This window comes from Salmo salar, chromosome 20 (genome assembly GCF_965601325.2).
Source record: "Salmo salar chromosome 20, fSalSal1, whole genome shotgun sequence".
Classification (NCBI taxonomy): domain Eukaryota; kingdom Metazoa; phylum Chordata; class Actinopteri; order Salmoniformes; family Salmonidae; genus Salmo; species Salmo salar.
In genome coordinates, this window is record NC_138310.1 from 24,482,047 (window position 1) to 24,503,550 (window position 21,504).

Genomic DNA, 21,504 nt, shown 5'->3' on the forward strand with positions numbered 1-21,504 from the left:
AGATGCAAAGGCTGAATAGAGACCACTTTTCAGGTGATTTGCCTAAAAAGTAAAATTTTAAGGCTTGATTGCAACAGCAAGACAAAGATCTTAAACTGAAAAGGTGAAAAGTGAAATACAAAAAAATAAATGGCCCATTATTTAGAAAGTATTTTTTCTTCTCTGTGATTTTACATACAAACCAGTGTATCTGCTTTGCTTCAACCTTGGTTTATAAAGACTCATTTATTAGACATTTGGGAGAGCACACAGCTGACATGTTGAGTTCCATCTAAAATAGCAGCTACATATTTTAACAAGCTTGCTGTACTGCCCTGTAGGCCTCTTCTGGACAGACCACTTACAGTACACACAAACCCCTATGAACATTCTCTAAAACCATACCTTTGGTTACTCAAAGCAAAATGAACATAGAAAAGGTGTTTTGGTTTCTGACTGCATAACCGATTGTAAAATACAGTGACCTTTTTTGGGTACAGGGGACATCTCGAACGTCAGTCACATTCAGATCAAATAATAATTTCAATAATATATAAAAAAAAAGCTTTCTACCAAGTAAACAAAATGAGAAACATACAAATTAATAGAAAGTAAGAAAAAAAAAAAAAAATGGTCCCAATATTGCAATTAAAATCAGTATGGCGGCAGGGCATGGGGTAGGCAAAATGTTGGTGCAAATTGTGCTCTGAGCAGCAACTTCATTTCACTTGGTTATTTTTGTTCTATTTAGAGTTATATTGTAGACCAGAGACCCAAAGTGAGCCGCCTCAGCAACAAGGCAGAAAATAGGTCAACAAGACCAGTGAAATTGAAGAGTTTTGAATATTGCTACACTTCCACCAAGTCACAATGACAGTAACCTATAGGCTTAGAGATAAGTGATCATTTCACTAGTCTTCATTGTAGATTTCTAACATTGTACGGTGCCATCTTTCAAATGATTGGGTAAATGATTCAAATCATGTCACTCAGACACAGTAGCCGTTAGAATTTTAAAAGCATGATTATTATGGCAGGACAGTCAATCATTCAGATGCTCAACATGGTTTAGGCAAGAGTTTGTTAACTATCCTATAGGAGGTCTGCCAAACCACAAGGAGTGTATCACTGCAAGTTGCTTTTGTAACCTAACCAATGACTAAAAACTAAGAAACGTTACAGAATAGTATACACAAGGAAGTATGTTACAAGTTTCTTATTGTACTATAAAACATTCAAAACTTTTACAAGTTACAAATGAAAAATAATTTGTCATTATGGCATTCGGAGGAAAACAACGTGGGAGTTCTCAATAGCCTCTGGAACAGGTCAGTAGACTAAAGCATGACTTAACAGACACTTTCTTCCTGGAAGCACTTCAGCTTTAGAGTCAGGACTACAATATGACTCGGAATGATTTAAGACTTCACTCAACATACACAAAAGTAACAGAAACATTTCAAATGACGGTTATAGATGTTCTAGCTGCCAAAGAAAACGGATCTCAATAGACCAAAAATCATTGCACCAATGAAACACCAAAAGAACCAGTAACTTCAGTAAGATTTTCATATAGAGACTCTTAACTTCAGCCAACAAACAGCTGAATTAACTGAAAAAACAGCTGCAAGTACTCAACATTGAAAAGATGTGCACATTTCAGCTATGAGCACTGTTGGGTATCATCCAAAATAGCTCCGTCTTTCCTTTAGAAAATAGATTTTTTCCCCCCGTCTTTCTTTTAGTTGGATCATTAACTGCATACACTCCAGTAACCGATGTGAGCTTCTAAATGACAACATTACTGCCAACCCTTACCTTACCACACTTGACAAAAAAACAAACAATACAATTCATAACAATGCCTTCAAATGTGTTTTGAGAGAAGTGACAGTGATACAGAATGCTTAGAGTACAAGAGTAACAATTGCATAAAAATATAACACAAGACATAAAACAGGAAAGTGTGCTCTCTCTGCTTCTCTTGGTATCCATGTGACAGCTGTTCCTGCGTAGTGTGTGTGTGTATGCATGTATGTATGCATGTATGCATGTGAGGTGAAATGGGTTTTTGGGGCTTCAAATGGCCTGTTTCACTCTACCGTCACAGACTTGGCCAGGTTCCTTGGGAAATCCACCTGTATTGGGAGAAGAGTTAGACATTTCTAAATTTGCCATGTTATAACCCTAAGAAATAGACTACCTGTTATGAAGGCCTACAGTAAGAACCCAACTCAGTGACCGTGCAGTACTCACATCAAAGCCCCTGAGCACAGCCAGGTGGAAGGAGAGCAGCTGCAGGGGGATGACACTCAGAACACCCTGCAGACAGTCCACACAGTGCGGCACTTTGATGGTGCGGCTTGAGCACTTGGCAGTCTCATAGTCATCCTTGTCACAGATCACGATGGGTCGGCCCTGTAAACCAAACAAATGGCATGTTTCCAGGACAACGCCGCGTCAGTTCCTTTTACCTGGAGTTCAGTTTGGAAATGTGAACGTGATAGTTATGTCCTTCCCTTCATGTCGCAAACCCAAAGCTCAGGTCCACATCTGTGGTAGATTAGTGAGAGTGGTGATGTCATGGTGAAATAACTCCTCCCACTTTGTGGTGAATGGAATTGTGAGGTCCTTTTGATATTACTATAAAAACATCTGTGTAAAGTATGTGTGCATAAAGCACTTAATATCCATGTCGTCTTTGAGTCATATTTATTTTACACTGGAAGGTAAGTGGTCACTACAACAGGTAGTAAAAATCTACCATTTTAACAACCAAATAACATAATTGGCAATGGTTTACTGTGGTTCCAACCTTCAAACAGTTGGGGGGTGGAAAGCTAAGTCGTGTGTTTCGAGATATTACGTGTGTTGGCAGTTCTTACCGCGCGGGCCACCACCTGCTGAAGTGCGTTCTGACACTTGGTGTAGGTGTGGTCTCTCATGATGATCATGATGACGGGCATGAGTTTGTCGACCAGGGCCAGAGGGCCGTGCTTCAGCTCCCCAGCCAGGATGCCCTCTGAGTGCATGTACGTGATCTCCTTGATTTTCTGGAGAGGAGAGAGGCACAAACACCTCAGTCAGATAGGAAGCCACTCACTGCGACTCCCATAAACACCAAAGACACACAACCCAAGTATTTTATCTTTAATTCTAAAGGGATCAGTAGACTGGCCTGGGAACACTAGGACAGACTGAGGAGTACAGCACACTGAGCCAACAATTTCCCTTCACATTTGTGTGCCTCTTTTTGAGATACTGGAGGATTGGCAATACATAGTACTTTAAGAATCCATAAATAATGTGGAGTGTTGTTGCAATTATGCAAGAGAGACGTTTCTAGATCAGTCTAATTAGTTGCTGTGATCCAAAACACTTCAGCAGACATTCCTGCAGGCTAGGCTCCACTTGGGCTCGCGTGATGCTGGGGCAGAACATTTTCTACACAGCTGTGCAGAGGCTTATTGTGGGCTATTAGAAAGTGATGATAATCTCATTTAGGAGTTGAGAATGGAGTTTCCAGTAGAATTCATGTCAGAAGACACATTATGATAGCTTTACGAAGGGGAGATGGAGGTAGGCGTGCTGACCAGTGCTCCCTCCAAGCAGGTGGCGTAGTGGTAGCCTCGGCCCATGATGAGAACACTCTTCTGCTGGTACAGCTCTGCGGCCAGTCTCTGGATCTCATCATCCAGACTCAGCACCTCCTTGATCAGGTCTGACACACACAGAGAGACGGAGAGAGGACAGGAGAAGGCATATACACACACAGTGAGAGAGGGGACAAGAGAAGGCATACACAAAGATAGACAAGTACAAACAGACAAAAAGGAGGTAGATCATATTAGCTGATAATATTCCAATACATCTGGGAGAAACATAAACGTAATGATCTGCTGAATGCCTTCAAACAACACGTCAGAAAATAGATTATCACACCAACCCCCTGGATGAGACAGTTTACAGTACTAACACCCAGCCTATGGCACAGTCCAGCAAGCCACTGTTAACAGGTCCTGGAGGCTGGGGTCAATGGGGGCTTGGGTCAGGGGAGAGGGAAAGAGCAGTGTGGCATTCCGAACCAAATTAGCTTACCATAAGGGAAACCCGATCCCATCATAGGCTTTGGGTCCAGAGGAGTGTGCCAGGGCAAACAGCCAGGACTGACCCAGCTGCTCAAACCTCCTCCCTCTCTCCTGTACTCTCCCTCTCCCTGAGGAAGCCTCCACAGCCCAGCCCTTGCATTAGCTCTCTGATATCAAAGCACATTGCTCAAACAAAAACAGTAAAGTTGGAGCGACGTGGCTGCCAGATAACTGAGACAGACCCAGGAGGCCTACGAACATGAATGTCCTTTCCCCATTTCTCTCTGGCTGCCTGACTCCGACCATTACAGTGGTCCTCAACTAAAAGGTTTGCGATTATGCTGCGGGACTTAGAGGTCATTTGTGGTTTATTACAGTACCCTGCATCACTACTTCATTGCTCCAGACCAGCTCAAGGGGGAGTTAGAGCACCAATTATGCTTTTGGGTCCCAAAGCACTAATGTGTCTCTAACTGACAATGAACGGGCGACATAAACCACACGAAAACTGATAATTGTGCACGACTTCAAAATTGAATTTCAATGAACTGAATGATGAAGGTGCTGAACGAATTTAGAACAATAGTGTAAGAATTGCTATTCCTCTGTCCTGCAGCACACCTGGAAAAACACAATTTTTTTGTTATTACTCATCAGTATTACTTACTAAAACTGTTGTATTACTAAGGATTTTATTCTAAGACAAACTTAGACTACAATTAGGGTGTGGAAATGTTAGGATTATTTTGCTCTTATAGTACTGTACAGTGCAAACTGCGTTGCTACAGCTGCTGGTTCAATACCCGTGCCAGCTGTGACCGGGAGACCCATGAGGTGATGGTAGGATTTTGATTTCTCTCCTTCTAAAAACAGAAATAAATTCTAAATAACACACTGGCTTTATTTACAAATTAGAAACAATGTCTCACACCATGTTCAAGAATGGCCTCTCGTCGCTCACCTTACGTTTGAAAACGAAATCTCCAAAATATCATTATTTTTTAAAACAAATCTATTATTATTAATTCACCCGCCCCACTGGGTAGCACAAAGCAACACTAAGGGACATTGCATTAATAACAGCGCTGACTAGGGAAACGTTCCCGCTATTCTTAGTGCCTGTCTGCACATTCAAACTAAAACAATGAAACTAAAAAAACATTTTAGACTACAAATGCTATGATCGTATGCTATCCATTTGTTTGTCTTTTTGTATGTTCTTTGTATGCCATTTTAAAAAAATATTTGAGTTAACCAATGATATTAGGCCATACTTGGCCATGATTACAAACACCTGTGTGTCTCTTGACACTATAAATGACTCATCTCGCAGTGTTTGTGATGATACCCTGATGAAGACAGCTTCGCTGTCGAAACGTTGGTTATTACATTTTTGCATCTGAGCTCTTAGAGTGTGCGGCTTTCCTTTATTTTCTAGTGTTCTACTCCGCTAGCCAGCACCTCGCCTTTATAGGTGTGCGTTTCTTTTTTCTAGATTACTTGTCAGACTGCACAGTAGCCTAATAAACAAATGCAGATGGCTTCCATCTTCAAAATTATTTAAATGTTTTATCCAAATGTTTAAAGTGCGTGAGGGCGACCTTTTGCAACCTCAAAATTTCAGCTAAAGCATATACTGTACAGTACTGCATTTCTTCATCAGCATCTTTATACTTTCGTTAATAAAATGGTAAAAATACTCTTTCAAAACACAGATGTCTATTTCCTTACGGATCAATATCAAATTACTATGGGAATAAATATCACTGAATGACAGAAATATTGGAACAAAGTAGGCTAATGAAGGTAGTAAATTAAATTGTTGCTTACTGGAAAATACTCTTCCAAACACACGGTCATGTTGTACAGCACCATTTTGGCTATTAGCAGGACAATAGAATTGCCTAGGAGGGTAGGGGGAGAATTATATTGTCAAATGTATTTCTTAGTTAGGTTGGCTGTATCAGAACCGGCTGTGATTGGTTGCAATTTCAGTTTAATCCACCAGAAAAGACAGAACAAATATTGTGGTTAAACTCAAATATTCTAATTGATAAAAACACATTTATCAATTGGAACCTTTAACATGTGGAAGGGGAAAAGTATTATTATGTTTCACATCTGACCGGGATTGGGAGTCCCACAGGGCAGCGCACAATTGTCCCAGGGTTTCTCTCCCTCTAAAAACAGAAATAAATGTGTTGGCCTTTACAAATATTATTTTGGCCTTTTTCAGATTACAAAGAGCTCACTTTCGTTTTTTTGAAAACAAAATAATCTAAAAATATCGTTATACATAATCAAGTTGATGGCACAATCATATAGCCTTGGCACCTACATAAAGCTCAGTGACTCACTCATTCATGGTTTTGGATCAAAATAGATAAGTACCAACATTCATTCTGATAGTCTTTAATAAAGAAATGGTTTTGGTTATCCTGACCTGGACACCATGTACAGTATTATAATACTCCATTATGAGCTATTAGCAGGACAATCAATATACTTTTACCAACACCTCTCTGTATTTTGATACTTTGTGCAAGGCAATTGATCAGCATTAAAAACTTTGTGCATGGGGCCTCCCGGGTGGCGCAGCAGTCTAAGAAACTGCATCGAAGTGCAAACCCCATTGCTACAGATGCTGGTCCGATACTCGTGCTGGCCGCCACCGGGAGACCCATGAGGCGGCTTTTGGTTTCTCCAGATATAATTCTAAATAACAAACTTGCTTTATTTACAAAATTAGTGAGAATGTTTCACCCCATGTTCAAGAATGGCCTTTCTCACAGATCCTAATGAAAAATGCCCCTTAGATATTAATTTAGAATCCTCCAATCCTCTAAATGTAACTATTGGCAGAGTCATGTCATTGAAACATAATTTTGTTTTTAGATATACTGTAAGCCTACAATAGGCGAAATGAGTCTCACTAGCGTTGAGTAATGTGCTGTTAAGTGGGTCTAATTTATGTAGGTCTAATTTATTTAAAAAGCATATTGAAGTTAGAAGCAATAGGATTTGAAACAATAACTATTTCAGCATCGTTTCTCTGAGACAAGCATGGGGACTGGTCTTGATAAATCAATGAGATTCTTATTTTCACTGAATCTCCGCTTGGGTATTGGTTACACTACAATTAGGGTGTGGAAATGTTATACCCCTTAGATATTAATTTAGAATCCTCCAATCCTCTTATGTTCTTAGAACTGTAGCCTACACCCGACCATCACGTTGTACGGCGCCATATTTTCCGTTCCATCCTAACGGAAACCCTAAGGTTTTCGTTTTTTCTTGGAATAGAAACACCAAAATATTAATCAAATTAATTAAGCAACATTCCTTAAAATCAATCCCATATACTATGTTCGTACAAAAAAAGCTTTTAAATTCTCTAGTAATGCCAATATTGAAGACTATCAACTGTTTCTCAAAGATGCCCTCTGGTGGTCAAACTAGCACTAACTAGCATTAATGGTAAAAATGACTGACAATTAAATAGAATGCTGCAGCAGCCCGCAAGGTGTGCTGCAGTATGACGCAACTTTTAAAAGGAGGAACCACTGTACCCCCGACCCCAACCATTACCTGCTGCTGTCTATATTACAGTAGGTCAGTACAACAAGTGTGTCAAAGAATCTGCACATCCCTGTGAGCATCACACCGACATTAGCGTTTATGGTCATGAACAGTACAATGCAATGTCTTGGTAGATGTGGTCTGGCCTACCTGGCAGAACCCTCAGGCCCTGGATGATCTCACGTCGCCGTGGCTGCATGGAGATCCTGTCATCACACATCAACAGCGCAAACATAATCAGGGCCACAAACTGACTGGTGTAGGCCTGCAAAACAACAGAACACAGACATAATGCATTTAATGCTCCGGGAGGAATCAGACAGTACAGAAAGCTTGAGGTCCCAGGTGTCGCCGAGCTGCCTTTCCCTCTCAGAAATGTGATTCTCACCTATCTAGGGCTGCTGGATTTAAACAAAAGGCATCCTTACAGTCTTCTCTCTCTATCCTGGGCCAGAGTTGACATAACCCTGAGCTCAGCAACACGCCTGGGTGTTGTTTGCTTTGCAGAACAGTTATTGGAGCTGTAGCGTCTTGTCCGCCTGCTCTGGTTGCCAGCGCTGGTCTCCAGCGCCACAATAATAATGTGGACCTGATGAAATGTGGATGGAGAGCTGGGCTGGACACCGATAGGCCTACACAGATAGGAGCTTTACTGCAGGACAGGACAGTGGAGAGCTAGCTAGCATTATGAGCACACAATCTGGCAATGCTACCGATGAACACATCCCCTGACAATAAGACAACAGAAAAACAAACAGCACAGAAACAGCTGGCCCTAACTAGAACTGAAGAGTAACCATGATGCGCTTCATGTTTATGCTTCTGAAAAATGGCACTACCACTCACAAGTCTCAGCCCAAGCCTTCATCCTTCCTTCCCACTCTTAGAGGGAGGATGTTAGAAGGCTCGCTGAGCACGTTTGGGAGATTTAAATCAATGTTCTTCAAGAGGAGCCAAGTCATTTGACGGGACCCCTGGACACAGGAGTGCCAGCATCTAAAGCCAAGGCCCAAGGGCATGGTTGTAAAACATTCACACAGCTATTTTCATTGACAGCACTGCAACCACAGGGCCTCACAACTCTGACAGTCCTCACCATCCACTCAGATTTGTGGCAGTGCATTTAATCCATATTTTAAAGCCACAGCCATGGTCCTCTACCATGTTATAGCCCCCATCACTCTCTTCAGAATGTCGACAGAGAAAAGCAGCTCACGCCACATGCTAGCCTGTCACACACTGACACAACCGTGTCCCAGAGGCCTCAATCTGCTGCAGCATTCCTCCTCATGTCAGGCAATACAGCATGACAAGCAGTTAAATCAAATATTTAAGTGTACAAGCATGCTCCAAATGTTCTATTTGGACAAAGACCACAGTAGGCTCTCATTTTCTTACATTCACTCCCACAATCCCCATTGTTTGGCTAAGAGGGTGAAAGTGAGTGGTGAAATATATACAAGAGGTGTGGAGCTGAGCAAAGCCACCCCCTTCATTCTCCCGGAAATTGTTCAGCAGGCCTAGTTCTGAGGACAGCCTCGATTCTGAGACGAATCATAAAAACAAGACGTCACCAGAGGCATTCAGTTGAATGACCCCCAGAAAGTTATTCTGAATAATATTATTATTATGAAAAGTTACCACGAACGGAGACAGCGGGAGCATGTATTGAGCAGCGGGTGAAATACTTCATTTCCTCTGACGTGATGAGCTGTGCTGTTCTGGGTTGGGTGTGTGGGCCTGGGCCAGCCAAGCAGTAAAGGATGGCGTCTTTGAGACGTGCTCTGCAGGCTTTCTGCTCTGTGCTGGAGACTTGGACCTACTGGAGGGTCCCTGAGCCAAGCCTGAGAAGGGAGGGACCTGCCTCTTTTTTTCTCTGCAGCTGGGACTCCACTGCTGAGTGGAACTCGCTCCAGTCATCTACAAATCCACTCCGGCAAACTGTGGGATCACTGCTCAGAGTAGAGGGGAACCATGGATTCCTACATTTTACAGTGTAAAGATAATAATAATATCAGGCACTATGTGTTCTGTGTAGGGCAGTGGCATATAGCCGTTTCAAATAACCTCTTCTGAAAGGATCCAGAAACTTCTGAGGAAGTTCTCATTTCAAGAGAAAGAGGGGTTAACTACAGTTGAAGTCAGTAGTTTACATACACCTTAACCAAATACATTTAAACTCAGTTTCACAATTCCTGACATTTAATCCTAGTAAAAATTCTGTCTTAGGTCAGTTAGGATCACCACTTTATTTAAAAATATGAAATGCCAGAATAATAGTAGAGAGAATGATTTATTTCAGCTTTTATTTATTTCTTTCATCACATTCCCAGTGGGTCAGAAGTTTAAATACACTAAATTAGTATTTGGTAGCATTGCCTTTAAATTGTTTAACTTGGGTCAAATGTTTTGGGTAGCCTTCCACAAGCTTCCCACAATAAGTTGGGTGAATTTTGGCCTATTCCTCCTGCCAGAGCTGGTGTAACTGAGTCAGGTTTGTAGGCCTCCTTGCTCGCACACACCTTTTCAGTTCTGCCCACACATTTTCTATAGGATTGAGGTCAGGGCTTTGTGATGGCCACTCCAATACCTTGACGTCCTTAAGCCATTTTGCCACAACTTTGGAAGTATGCTTGGGGTCATTGTCCATTTGGAAGACCCATTTGCGACCAAGCTTTAACTTCCTGACTAATGTCTTGAGATGTTGCTTCAATATATTCACATCATTTTCATTCCTCATAATGCCATCTAATTTGTGAAGTGCACCAGTCCCTCCTGCAGCAAAGCACCCCCACAACATGATGCTGCCAGCCCCGTGCTTCACGATTGGGATGGTGTTCTTCGGCTTGCAAACCTCCCCCCCTTTTCCTCCAAACATAACGATGGTCATTATGGCCAAACAGTTCTATTTGTGTTTCCTCAGACCAGAGGACATTTCTCCAAAAAGTACAATCTTTGTCCCCATGTGCAGTTGCAAACCGTAGACTGCCTTTTTTTATGGCGGTTTTGGAGCAGTGGCTTCTTCCTTGCTGAGCGGTCTTTTAGGTTATGTTGATATAGCACTCGTTTTACTGTTTGTACTTGTTTCCGCCAGCATCTTCACAAGGTCCTTTGCTGTTGTTCTGGCATTGATATGCACTTTCGCGTCAAAGTACGTTCATCTCTAGGAGAAAGAACGCATCTCCTTCCTGAGCAGTATGACGGCTGCATGGTCCCATGGTGTTTATACGTGCGTACTATTGTTTGTACAGATGAACGTGGTACCTTCAGGCGTTTGGAAATTGCTCCCAAGGATGAACCAGACGTGGAGGTCTACAATTTTTTTGCTGAAGTCTTGGCTGATTTCTTTTGATTTTCACATGATGTCAAGCAAAGAGGCACTGAGTTTGAAGGTTGGCCTTGAGATACATCCACAGGTACACCTCCAATTGACTCAAATGATGTCAATTAGCCTATCAGAAGCTTCTAAAGCCATGACATAATTTTCTGGAATTTTCCAAGCTATTTAAAGGCGCTGTCAACTTAGTGTATGTAAACTTCTGACCCACTGGAATTGTGATACAGTGAATTATAAGTGAAATAATCTGTCTATAAACAATTGTTGGAAAAATGACTTGTGTCATGCACAATGTAGTTGTCCTAACCCACTTGCCAAAACTATAGTTTGTTAACAAGAAATTTGGGGAGTGGTTGAAAAACGAGTTAATGACTCCAACCTAAGTGTATGTAAACTTCCGACTTCAACTGTACATGCACTATGTATTGACATTAGTCCCCAAGTGCGTCAGGGTTTGAATTAACTATACAGAAAACCAACAGTGAAGTATATTGGCATAAACATCCTGTTATTGCAAAAATAAGTACACTACATGACCAAAAGTATGTGGACACCTGCTCGTCGAACATTACATTCCAAAATCTTGAGCATTAATATGTAGTTGGTCCCTTCTTTGCTGCTATAACAGCCTCCACTCTTCTGGGAAGGCTTTCCACTAGATGTTGGAACATTGCTGGGGGGACTTGCTTCCATTCAGCCACAGGAGCATTAGTGAGGTCGGGCACGGATGTTGGGCAATTAGACCTGGCGCACAGTGGGCGTTCCAATGAATTCCAAATGTATTTGATGGGGTTGAGGTCAGGGCTCTGTGCAGGCCAGTCAGGTTCTTCCACTCTGACCTCGACAAATAATTTCTGTATGCAGCTCGCTTTATACATGGGGGCATTGTCATGCTGAAACAGGAAAGGGCCTTCCCCAAACTGTTGCCACAAAGTTGGAAGCACAGAATCGTCTAGAATGTCCTTGTATTGTGTAGCGTTAAGATTTCCCTTCACTGGAACTAAGGGGCCTAGAACGAACCATGAAAAACAGCACAAGACCATTATTCCTCCCCAACCAAACTTTACAGTTGCACTATGCATTGGGGCAGGTAGCGTTCTCCTGTCATCCGCCAAACTTGAATCGTCCGTCAGACTGCCATATGTTGAAATGTAATTCATCACTCCAGAGAATGCGTTTCCACTGCTCCAGAGTCCAATGGCGGCAAGCTTTACTCCACTCCAGCTGATGCTTGGCATTGCACATGCTTATCTTAGGCTTGCGTGCGGCTGCTCGGCCATGGAAACCCATTTCATGAAGCTCCCGACGAACAGTTATTGTGCTGACGGTGCTTCCAGAGGCAGTTTGGAACTCGGTAGTGAGTTCTATTCATCTCCAAAAACCTTAATGCAGTCTGACCAACTGAAACACTCTGGAGCTGGATAGGAGGATTTTCCCCACCCTGAGAGAATACTAACACTCTACCCTAGATGGAGAGTTTCCCCAGACACTTCAACCTGGGGCGGCAGGTAGCCTAGTGGTTAGAGCATTGGACTAGTAACCGAAAGGTTGCAAGATCGAATCCCTGAGCTGACAAGGTAAAAATCTGTCCTTCTGCCCCTGAACAAGGCAGTTAACCCACTGTTCTTAGGCCGTCATTGAAAATAAGAATTTGTTCTTAACTGACTTGCCGAGTTAAATAAAGGTAAAATAAAAACCTGCCTGTGTTTTTTCCCACCATAGAAGTAATTTTTTTTGGACCAGAGCTGAGGATGGTGAAGGGAAGGTTTCCTGTTTCAACAGCCAGAGTGTCTACAGGACAGTATGTGAACAATGGGAAAGTCATCAGTCTGGAGAAATGCTAGGCTATGAGCAGCAGTGACTCTGTCCCCTCACCTTGGTGCTGGCCACTCCTATCTCTGGCCCAGCGTTGATGTGCACCCCACAGTCGGTCTCTCTGGAGATGGAGCTGCCCACTGTGTTGGTGACGCCCACCGTCAGGGCTCCTCTCTCCTTACAGTAGTGCAGGGCCATCAGGCTGTCTGCTGTCTCACCTGCACACAATGGTAGCAATGCAATCAGCACTCAGGATAGATACTATGAGGTTACCACTACCTGGACTATGTGTAGATCTTGCTTACAATATCAGGTTCTATAGACAAGAATACTGAATATCGTCAAGCCGATATGTTCAGTATCAACACATGAAGTTAGCAGTAAAGAGATGAAGGAATTACTTTGGGTGCATTGGCATAGGGCTGAGCACTTACTTGAATGAGACATCGCTTGTATGAGATAAGCCATATTGTGTACAGACAAAGACAGACACCGTGACAATGTTCAGGTCCCTGGAGAAAGAGACACTTCCAGATTATGCCGATCCTCCCACCTGATTGGCTGATGAAGAAGCAGACGTCGTCACGGAACACTGGTGTGTTTCTATCCAGGAAGTCGCTGGCCAGCTCCACCATAACAGGCAGCTCAGTCAGCTCCTCCAGTACCTGGCGAGTCTAGAGGGAAAGATTAGCACTGTTCATCAGCACTGGATCACACAAGACATCCACACTGAAAAACAGGTTTCCATGTACAACTCAGAGCAATAACTTACTTTTACGTCTCTGTTTGTATAGTTGTTTTTCCCTATCTTGAAGCCTTAGGCTCTAGTCGGCGCGATTTTATGCCAGTGACCTAATATTGCTGCCTTATAAGAGGGAATCTGGTACTCACCGCCACCCCAGCATGGTAACTGGTGCCACAGGCGATTAGGATGAGCCGTCGACACCTTTGGATCTCTTTAATGTGATCCTTCAGTCCACCCAGGATTACTACAGACACAAACAGAAACAGCCAATTAAAATACAGTATTCAAATATCCCTTTCCTTGGTATGTATTCAGATAGAAGTTGATCATGAGGATACAACCTTGATGGGTATAATGACAGACATTGTGTATTACACTGGAACTGTCATCTCACCCGTGTTGTCATCAAAGTTGACCCTTCCTCTCATGGTGTTGACCACAGACTCTGGCTGTTCAAAGATCTCCTTCTGCATAAAGGAGCTGTAGTTACCTGAAAAGCGTTCCAAAAAACATTGGTTCAGAGTCTTCAACAACATCACAAAAAATATTTTGTAAAGGTTCCTGTTGCCACATAATGATTACTAAAGTAAGCCAGTCTGGAAAGCATGTTGTTTTGCTGCTCTAATTGAGCCTTTTATAGCTGTTGGGAGTTAAACAACACAGGAGATAAATGACAATGATCTTGTGTCTTTAAAATGCAGACTTCCATCATCAGTCATGTCTTCACTAAATAAAATAAACAAGAGGCAACAGGGAAATGGCGGTTTCCTTGCACCACCCTTTGTGACAATGAAATACGAGAATGTTTTGCAGCCTGCTTTTGCGCTGACCGTAATTTAGGTCATGCAAATTAGGTTATTTCAGCAGAGCTCCTGGAATGGAGGCTTAGGAGAGAGAGGCAGGGGCTTAAATGACAGGACCTCAAAGGAATGTCTCCTGAAACTGACAGGTAGTGTATCAGCATCCTCTGCTGGAGAAGTGGGAGAAATCTGATTTTCAGGAGGAAAATCATCTCTTTACAGCAGAACACTGAGAATTCAGATCTGACATGAAAGCTTTAGTCACAGTCTACTACACAGGAAACTGATATTTCCAAGCAGTGAGCTCAATATGGAAGTGCTTGGTGTGATCTCTGCGATGGAGCCAGGGTGTCTGAGCCCTTACCTTTGATGCAGGCCTCTTCCCTGGGAACCAGAGTCAGCCAGGAAGCCCCATAAACACCCAGATGGGGGGGGGGGGGGGGTGTGTGTGTGTGTGTGTGTGTGTGTGTGTGTGTGTGTGTGTGTGTGTGTGTGTAGGCCTCAGAGCCACCTCAGTAGTACAACAGATCTGAAACCTGCTGTTATTTACAGCTGCACAGTAAAAACAGGCTCCTGGACTAAAATTACAGGGCAGGATATTGAAACAGAATATTGTGGTATACCTGTACACATATGGCCTTAGATACTTGGTCGAGGCAGGGGAAATTGTGTGTGTGCTATGTGTTGCAATAACATGCATTGTTGCTACATTATTACTGTAGAGTGCAGTAGAGGCCAAAGTAAATATCACCCTTGTATACTGTACCATTTGTGACTGTATTGACAATGATAATAATCAATTCCTCAGTAACATCATCGTCTTTACAGAGGGTGACCCATGACAGTGCTGTCCCCCTAGGCTCCACCTTCCCCTCACCCTTCATGATCTGCTGCAGCTCCATCTGTAGGGTCTGGATGGCGCGGGCAGGGTGGTCTCCGGCTGTACGCTTGATGCGGTGGATGGTGAGTCGTCCGTTCGTCACCGCTGCCACGTCATCATCCTCCAGGAAGATCACCCTGTTGGTGTGCTCAATCACCGCGCTGCCATGACAACAGAGCAACAGTCAACACCAATTAGTTGTTATGCAAATGTGATGAAGTTGTTAAATCCCACTTTCCTAGGAGGAGACCTTCACCAAACAATTGTCTAGACTGATTCTGAGGGTGTTCTAAAATAAACCTAACATTGTATGAGTGGGATCTCACTACTATAGAGTAAAAGAGTGAGGAGTCTGACCTGGCATCAGAGGCAAAGTAGTACTCCACAGACTTCTTGTCCTCAGCGAAGAGTGTGTGGCAGGTGTCCTGCTCCATCCTGGGCAGGGTGGGGCAGCCCTTCTTGTCCTTACCGGCTGGGGACATACAGTATGTTAGACACACAACACCTCAGGGGTGCTCCTGCTCTTCCAATCTGACATTGAGAGCAGTTACTTTAATAACGTACATGATCGGTACAGGATAGGAATGTGATCTGTGGACAGCTTGTGGTCACTTTTCACCCCAATAAGCAGAGGACCTCCCCTCCTATTTACATAGAAACACAAACAATTAAAATCATTACAGAAAATGAAAGATGCATCGTGACTGGATAGTATTCCTTTACAATTCAAAGAGTAACTAGTTGTGTAGTAGCAGTGTACCGAGTGCCTACTGCCTCCCCAGGGTAATGGACACTCTTGAAGACCAGGACAAAAGCTCCCTCCTAAGAGATAAGATAGAACAGTGTTAATCACGAGACGGGTCACGAGACCTGATCTCTGGACAGTTTTAGGAGAAGCTCTGTAGAGGAACAGGCTCTTACCAGCTGCTGGGTCACTCTCTCCACCAGAGTAGCAAAGCTGAGGTCTTCACTCTCACGGTTGTCATACATGTACTTCACCAGCTTGGCAATGGTCTCTGTGTCGGTCTCGGACTCAAACTCATAACCCTTGCTCTCCTGTGGAATGGTAGAATGTCAGTCATGGAAGTCTGATAACTCTTGCTGGTAGTCTTGATTAATGAAAGAAACAGACTGCTTTAGGCAAAACATTTAATATGTTGAAATGTTGCTCTGCTCACCAGGAATTTCCGCAGGTCTTTGTAGTTTGTGATAATTCCATTATGAATGACAATGAACTCTAAAGAAAAAAGACAATACACACACACACCTTTTTAATAAAAACATCCCTATTTGGGCCTCCTGAGTGGCGCAGCGGTCTAAGGCACTGCATCGGAGTGCTATAGGAGTCACTACAGACCTGGGTTCGGTCCCAGACTGTATCACAACCGGCCGTGATCGTGAGTCCCATAGGGCAGTGCACAATTGGCCCAGCGACGTCAGGGGTAGGGGAGGGCTTTGCCAGGGGGCCTTACTTGGCTCATCGCGCTCTAGCAACTTCTTATGGCGGGCCGGGCGCCTGCAGGCGGACCTCGTTGTTAGTTGAGCAGTGTTTCCTCCGACACATTGGTGCGGCTGGCTTCCAGGTTAAGCGGGTGGGTGTTAAGAAGCGTGGTTTGGCGGGTCATGTTACGGAGGATGCATGATTCGACCTTCACCTCCCGAGCCCATTGGGGAGTTGCAGCGATGAGACAAGGGCGAAATTGGGGAGAAAAAGGGGGTAAAATTCAATTTAAAAAATAACTAAAAAATAAATCCCTATTTACTCTATATAGTCAGTCAATATCTAGCAGAATGTGTTGCCTACACCGAAGAGAGGCCTTCGATTTAACTACAAGTTTGGGGGATGTCTGTAGTACTGACCGTTGCTCTTGTCAGACCTTTGTGGGTGGCTGTTGACAGGGCTGGGGGCACCATGGGTAGCCCAGCGAGTGTGGGCGATGCCAAGGTGGACATCAAACTCCACATCCATATCCATGTCCTGCTGCTCTGTGGGACCAACACAAACACTGTTGAAAGGCAAGCTTCATAAATCAATTCAAAATACACCCTACATGAAGTAGGTTTGAGCCATTTTCATTGTACTGTATGCCTTCTATTCATTTCAGTCAAATCCACTAACCTAATCAGTAAACATTCTTACAAATGCTGACAACAGAGATAAGCCGTCAAAGACACATAAAATGTAGTCTTACTGGTGATCTCATCGTCAAGAGCCTTCACTTTTCCGCTCTGCTTGATCAGCTGAATAGACCGGGCATTGGCCTCCCATTCCTTGCCGTTCCCTCCATCAATTCCAACACCTGGCAAGGAGAGAGAATTGTATTTCCACAGAGTACTCAAATATGCCTCTGTTGTGTTATTTTACACATGCTACAGTCTGACAGCAGACAGAGCACAAATGTAACTGTGATTAGATTGGATAGTCCTGCTCAAGACTAGGGCATACAGTGAAGCCAACGGACAATCATTGTTTTTAACATTAGGAGAGAGAACAAAAACATGACTCCTGTAGATAAGCAGCAGAATAACTGATGCCTGCCGACGGGCCTACAGTGACAGGGAAAGGCAGCAGACAAACATGGAGACAGACGCAGCCAGTGTGTTGACACAAGCCGCCTCTATCAGCTCACCGGCAGAGTCGTAGCCACGGTACTCGAGACGGAGCAGGCCTTTGAGGAGGATCTCCAGGATCTCCCGGCGAGTCCGTGGCACATGGTAGTTCAGATAGGCAAAAATTCCTGACGGGAAGGAAGGAACAGAGAAACAGATTTCAACTAGGGAACACAAACAAAATATACAGCAAAGGAATTTCACAACTGTTTTAAGGGACTAAGTGAACAAAGCCTAATAGTGGTTTGCTTTTGGTGGTCTGTGATTAGGTCAATAAAACTAAAAACAATATGCATGCTTTCTTTTCATATAGGAGTACTGTGTAGGAGACGCTGACAGTTCCATTGACTAGTTAGCCTAGCTGATTGGAATATGCAGGCTGTTCAATGACTGGCTCATTAAAATTCACAGCAACCTTAAAAACAACAACTACCCCAAGAATTTCCACAGGTGAAAACTCTCAAACATTAACGCAAGTAAAAAATAAAGAAGAGCTATGGAGTCAGTCATCTTGTAGGAATTGCAGTTTAGCAGTGACCTGAAACTACCGACACACTGACAGTAAATCAACAAACAAGAACAGAAACCAGTCAGACTTGTTCAACCTCCTGTGGATTGGGATGTTGTTTCAGGATTGGTAGTTGGGCCTAATTGGAAACAGTTTTGTGTGGATCTACACTGTAGTTCACACACCTATCAGTTGCTGAGGGCACAGCCTGCCCTGGATGTTAGGCTACCAGAAAGGTTTTACATGGGAAGTCACCTTGAGATGTGGGAGACTCAGTGGAAAGTGGAACAGGGCGTTCTAGTGTTGGGGCAATATGTTGACAGAAGGACCAGGTGGAGGGTACTACACTACTATTACACAGGAGCTGCTCTACGTTATGCTTCTGTGAAGTTTAGAACTCATCTGAAAGGAATATGATACCAACTGAAAACAGTGACATTTATTCCAAAAATGACAGGATGAAAAGAGGTTTGCCTACATACGCCCCTTTACCTTTGCCCAGCCCCATTGCCATCAACAACCCACATACATTAACTCACAACAAGAACAATGGCAGAGGGTTTAAACAAACCAGTCAAATAAAACTAGCCTAAATTATGAAAGCAAAGAGACAGTAGCTATTCTTTAGGCTAATACAACACTGACATAAATTCCTAATAAGATGAGGATATAGAGGGGCTGTGATAAAATAAAGAGTGACTATGTACCGAGAAGTGCCATGGAAGCAGTGCAACAGAGCATCCATTGAAAGCAGCTGGGCACAGGGCGACAGAGGAAGGTAGCAGGGGGGGTGAATGGGCAAGGCAAGGTGGGAGCACACAAGGCTCAGCTTTGTTTAGAACGAGGGTTACCTAGCATAGAGTAGGATAAATAAGGAGCCCTCATAACATCTCAGTGCATGTCAATCTTATTATTCCTTCCTTAGGAATTAGTCTGTGGCAGATCAGTATGAGTATGTATTTTGGCCATTTTTGTCCTTACTCAGATACAAGTGACACAGAGAAGACAGTGTTCCTTCTTTACTAACGGATTTAATAGTGCCAAGTGTCCCCCCACCCCAAAAGTGAAGGAATCAAATTATTTATACTGGTTGACTATTCAAAACACAACTGTGTGCTTCAGGAACCAGGTGTAGAGTCAGCAGATGAGAGGTGAAGAGTGGAGAACTAATCCATCACCATTCAGACAGTGATTCAGACAGACAGATAGTTTAGCTACCTATAATTTTGTATCACCCTAATGACCTCGTAACTCATTCGAATCAATGTGGGATCATCAGTGTGGAACTGGCATTTAGACTATCATCAGTTTCAGCGTTGATCTATTTATTCTAGCAATCGAATGAATGAATGAATGAATGAAACAGTACGACTTGCGCAATGCGCGCGTTCTGTCTCATCAGACAAAACCAAGCTAGTTCGTAAACTGGTGAAAAGGTTGCTAATAAATCCGAGTATAGAGCCTATTAAAACGTGACGAAATCATACCAAACGGTAACATCAATGACAGGAATTATGGAGCGATAACACAGCGTCAATCAAGTAGCAAGCAATGGATTATATGGGTGTGTAGCACACTGCTAATAAACATCAAAACGTTTAGCCGCCCTCAATTTGTCTGATAACATTGTTAGCTGTAAAACATTATCTATGATCCGATAGCCAATTTACAAGCTCATTTAAAATATATTAAATAAATCATTTTATAGGTTAACTTGTTTCATCTGGCAAGGGTTTCCACTAGATAACACAGCCAAAGTCAAATTTGGATATATGGTAAAAAATGTAAGGTTAGCCATTAGCCATAAGGTGATCAGTGTGGTTAAGGTTATAACGTTAGTAGCTTTCTCTTGATTTGAGATGGAAGCTGGTGTGTCCACATTAGCTAGCAACAAATACTGACACATACTTCTCCAAAACCAGTTGTGTTAATCTCACAACTATGTACAATTTCCATAATCTTCGTAGATTGTTGCAAACGTACAATAATTAAATGTATTCTCATGAAATACTCACCACACATGTCTGCGCCTCGATTGCCAACTACAGCTAACTGTGACTCAGTTCCTCATCTAACGATTACAGTCATAGAGGGTCCTGCCCCCCTACAATTCTATTGAATGGGAACTAAGTTTCCCCTCAGTACGCTTCTTCTATTGGTGCAACGGCTGTCACTCTTTCTTCTACCTGCCAACTCAGACAGCCCTGACGTGGCAACAGGATGGAGATATCCGTATGCGCTAGAGGGGAAGGAAAGCATATCTATAAAGTGTCAACCAACCAATATTTATTCAGAGTTTATGATGAAATGTATGTAGGTCTTTGTCAGTATATTCGTTTATTACTTTATATCTGACAAATTTTAAAGATGTATTATACAGGACTCGCTCCGCCATTTCCTGGTTGCAAACATTGTACAAGTTGGCTTAATTTCAGTTTATGTGACACAACAAGCAAGTATAGTGTAGAAAATCACTGTACCATCTAAACCGCCGTGAACTGTCTTTCAATTACCATTTTTTCCCCTGTTTGAAACTGCTGTACAAAACCGAAAGTAAAATAGGGCGCAAAAACTATATTTTTATTTAACCTTTATTTAAATAGGCAAAAAAACTAAACGTAAGAAGCGTAGAAATAGTGCACATAAAACAGATTTACCACTTCTTGGACATGCTTTCAGCACACAATAATACAATTATTGTGGATAGTCAGAATATATAATAGTTCATTTAAAACGTTTACATGTTTTGCAATAACGATTTCCCTAATAATCCAGTTTAAATGGACAAATATGAAATCAGGCTACTGATGGGACTTTTGTTAATGTTGAACATCGCCAATCAAAATAAACGTTCAACCACAATTACCATGTTATTTTTATTTGATTCTGAGTTTGGACATATACCGTTTGTTTGTGAAGACTATTTCTAAGACGCATACATGTTTTTCCTTACTCTAATACCGGTGCTAGCACATGCGCAGATGAAATCCACCGCTGGAACGCCGATTAGACTGTTTACATGTCCTAACAATTCCCAATTTCGCAAGAGTGGTGCGTGGGTAAAATCACCGGGGAAGCCATATATAGGCATAAATGTGATTTTATGCTTGATCCGAAAATGTAATAGAAGGCTCCATATGGAGGGTGTGACTCAAAAGCAGAG

At 42.8% G+C, this 21,504-nt stretch overlaps 1 protein-coding gene across 1 annotated transcript; it reads right to left on the bottom strand.

Annotated features, from left to right (window-relative positions):
* Nucleotides 1–206: 206 nt before the first annotated feature.
* On the bottom strand, nucleotides 207–20,375 carry gfpt1 (glutamine-fructose-6-phosphate transaminase 1). The gene is given in 19 exon segments (NM_001140266.1): nucleotides 207–2,117; nucleotides 2,236–2,397; nucleotides 2,865–3,032; nucleotides 3,573–3,700; nucleotides 7,797–7,911; nucleotides 12,859–13,016; nucleotides 13,352–13,472; nucleotides 13,690–13,787; nucleotides 13,938–14,033; nucleotides 15,221–15,384; nucleotides 15,581–15,695; nucleotides 15,788–15,867; nucleotides 15,984–16,045; nucleotides 16,145–16,279; nucleotides 16,402–16,460; nucleotides 17,084–17,209; nucleotides 17,416–17,523; nucleotides 17,854–17,961; nucleotides 20,357–20,375. Coding segments are annotated over 19 exon segments (2,055 nt in total). The 5' UTR covers nucleotides 20,364–20,375; the 3' UTR covers nucleotides 207–2,072.
* Between the last annotated feature and the right edge of the window lie 1,129 nt (nucleotides 20,376–21,504).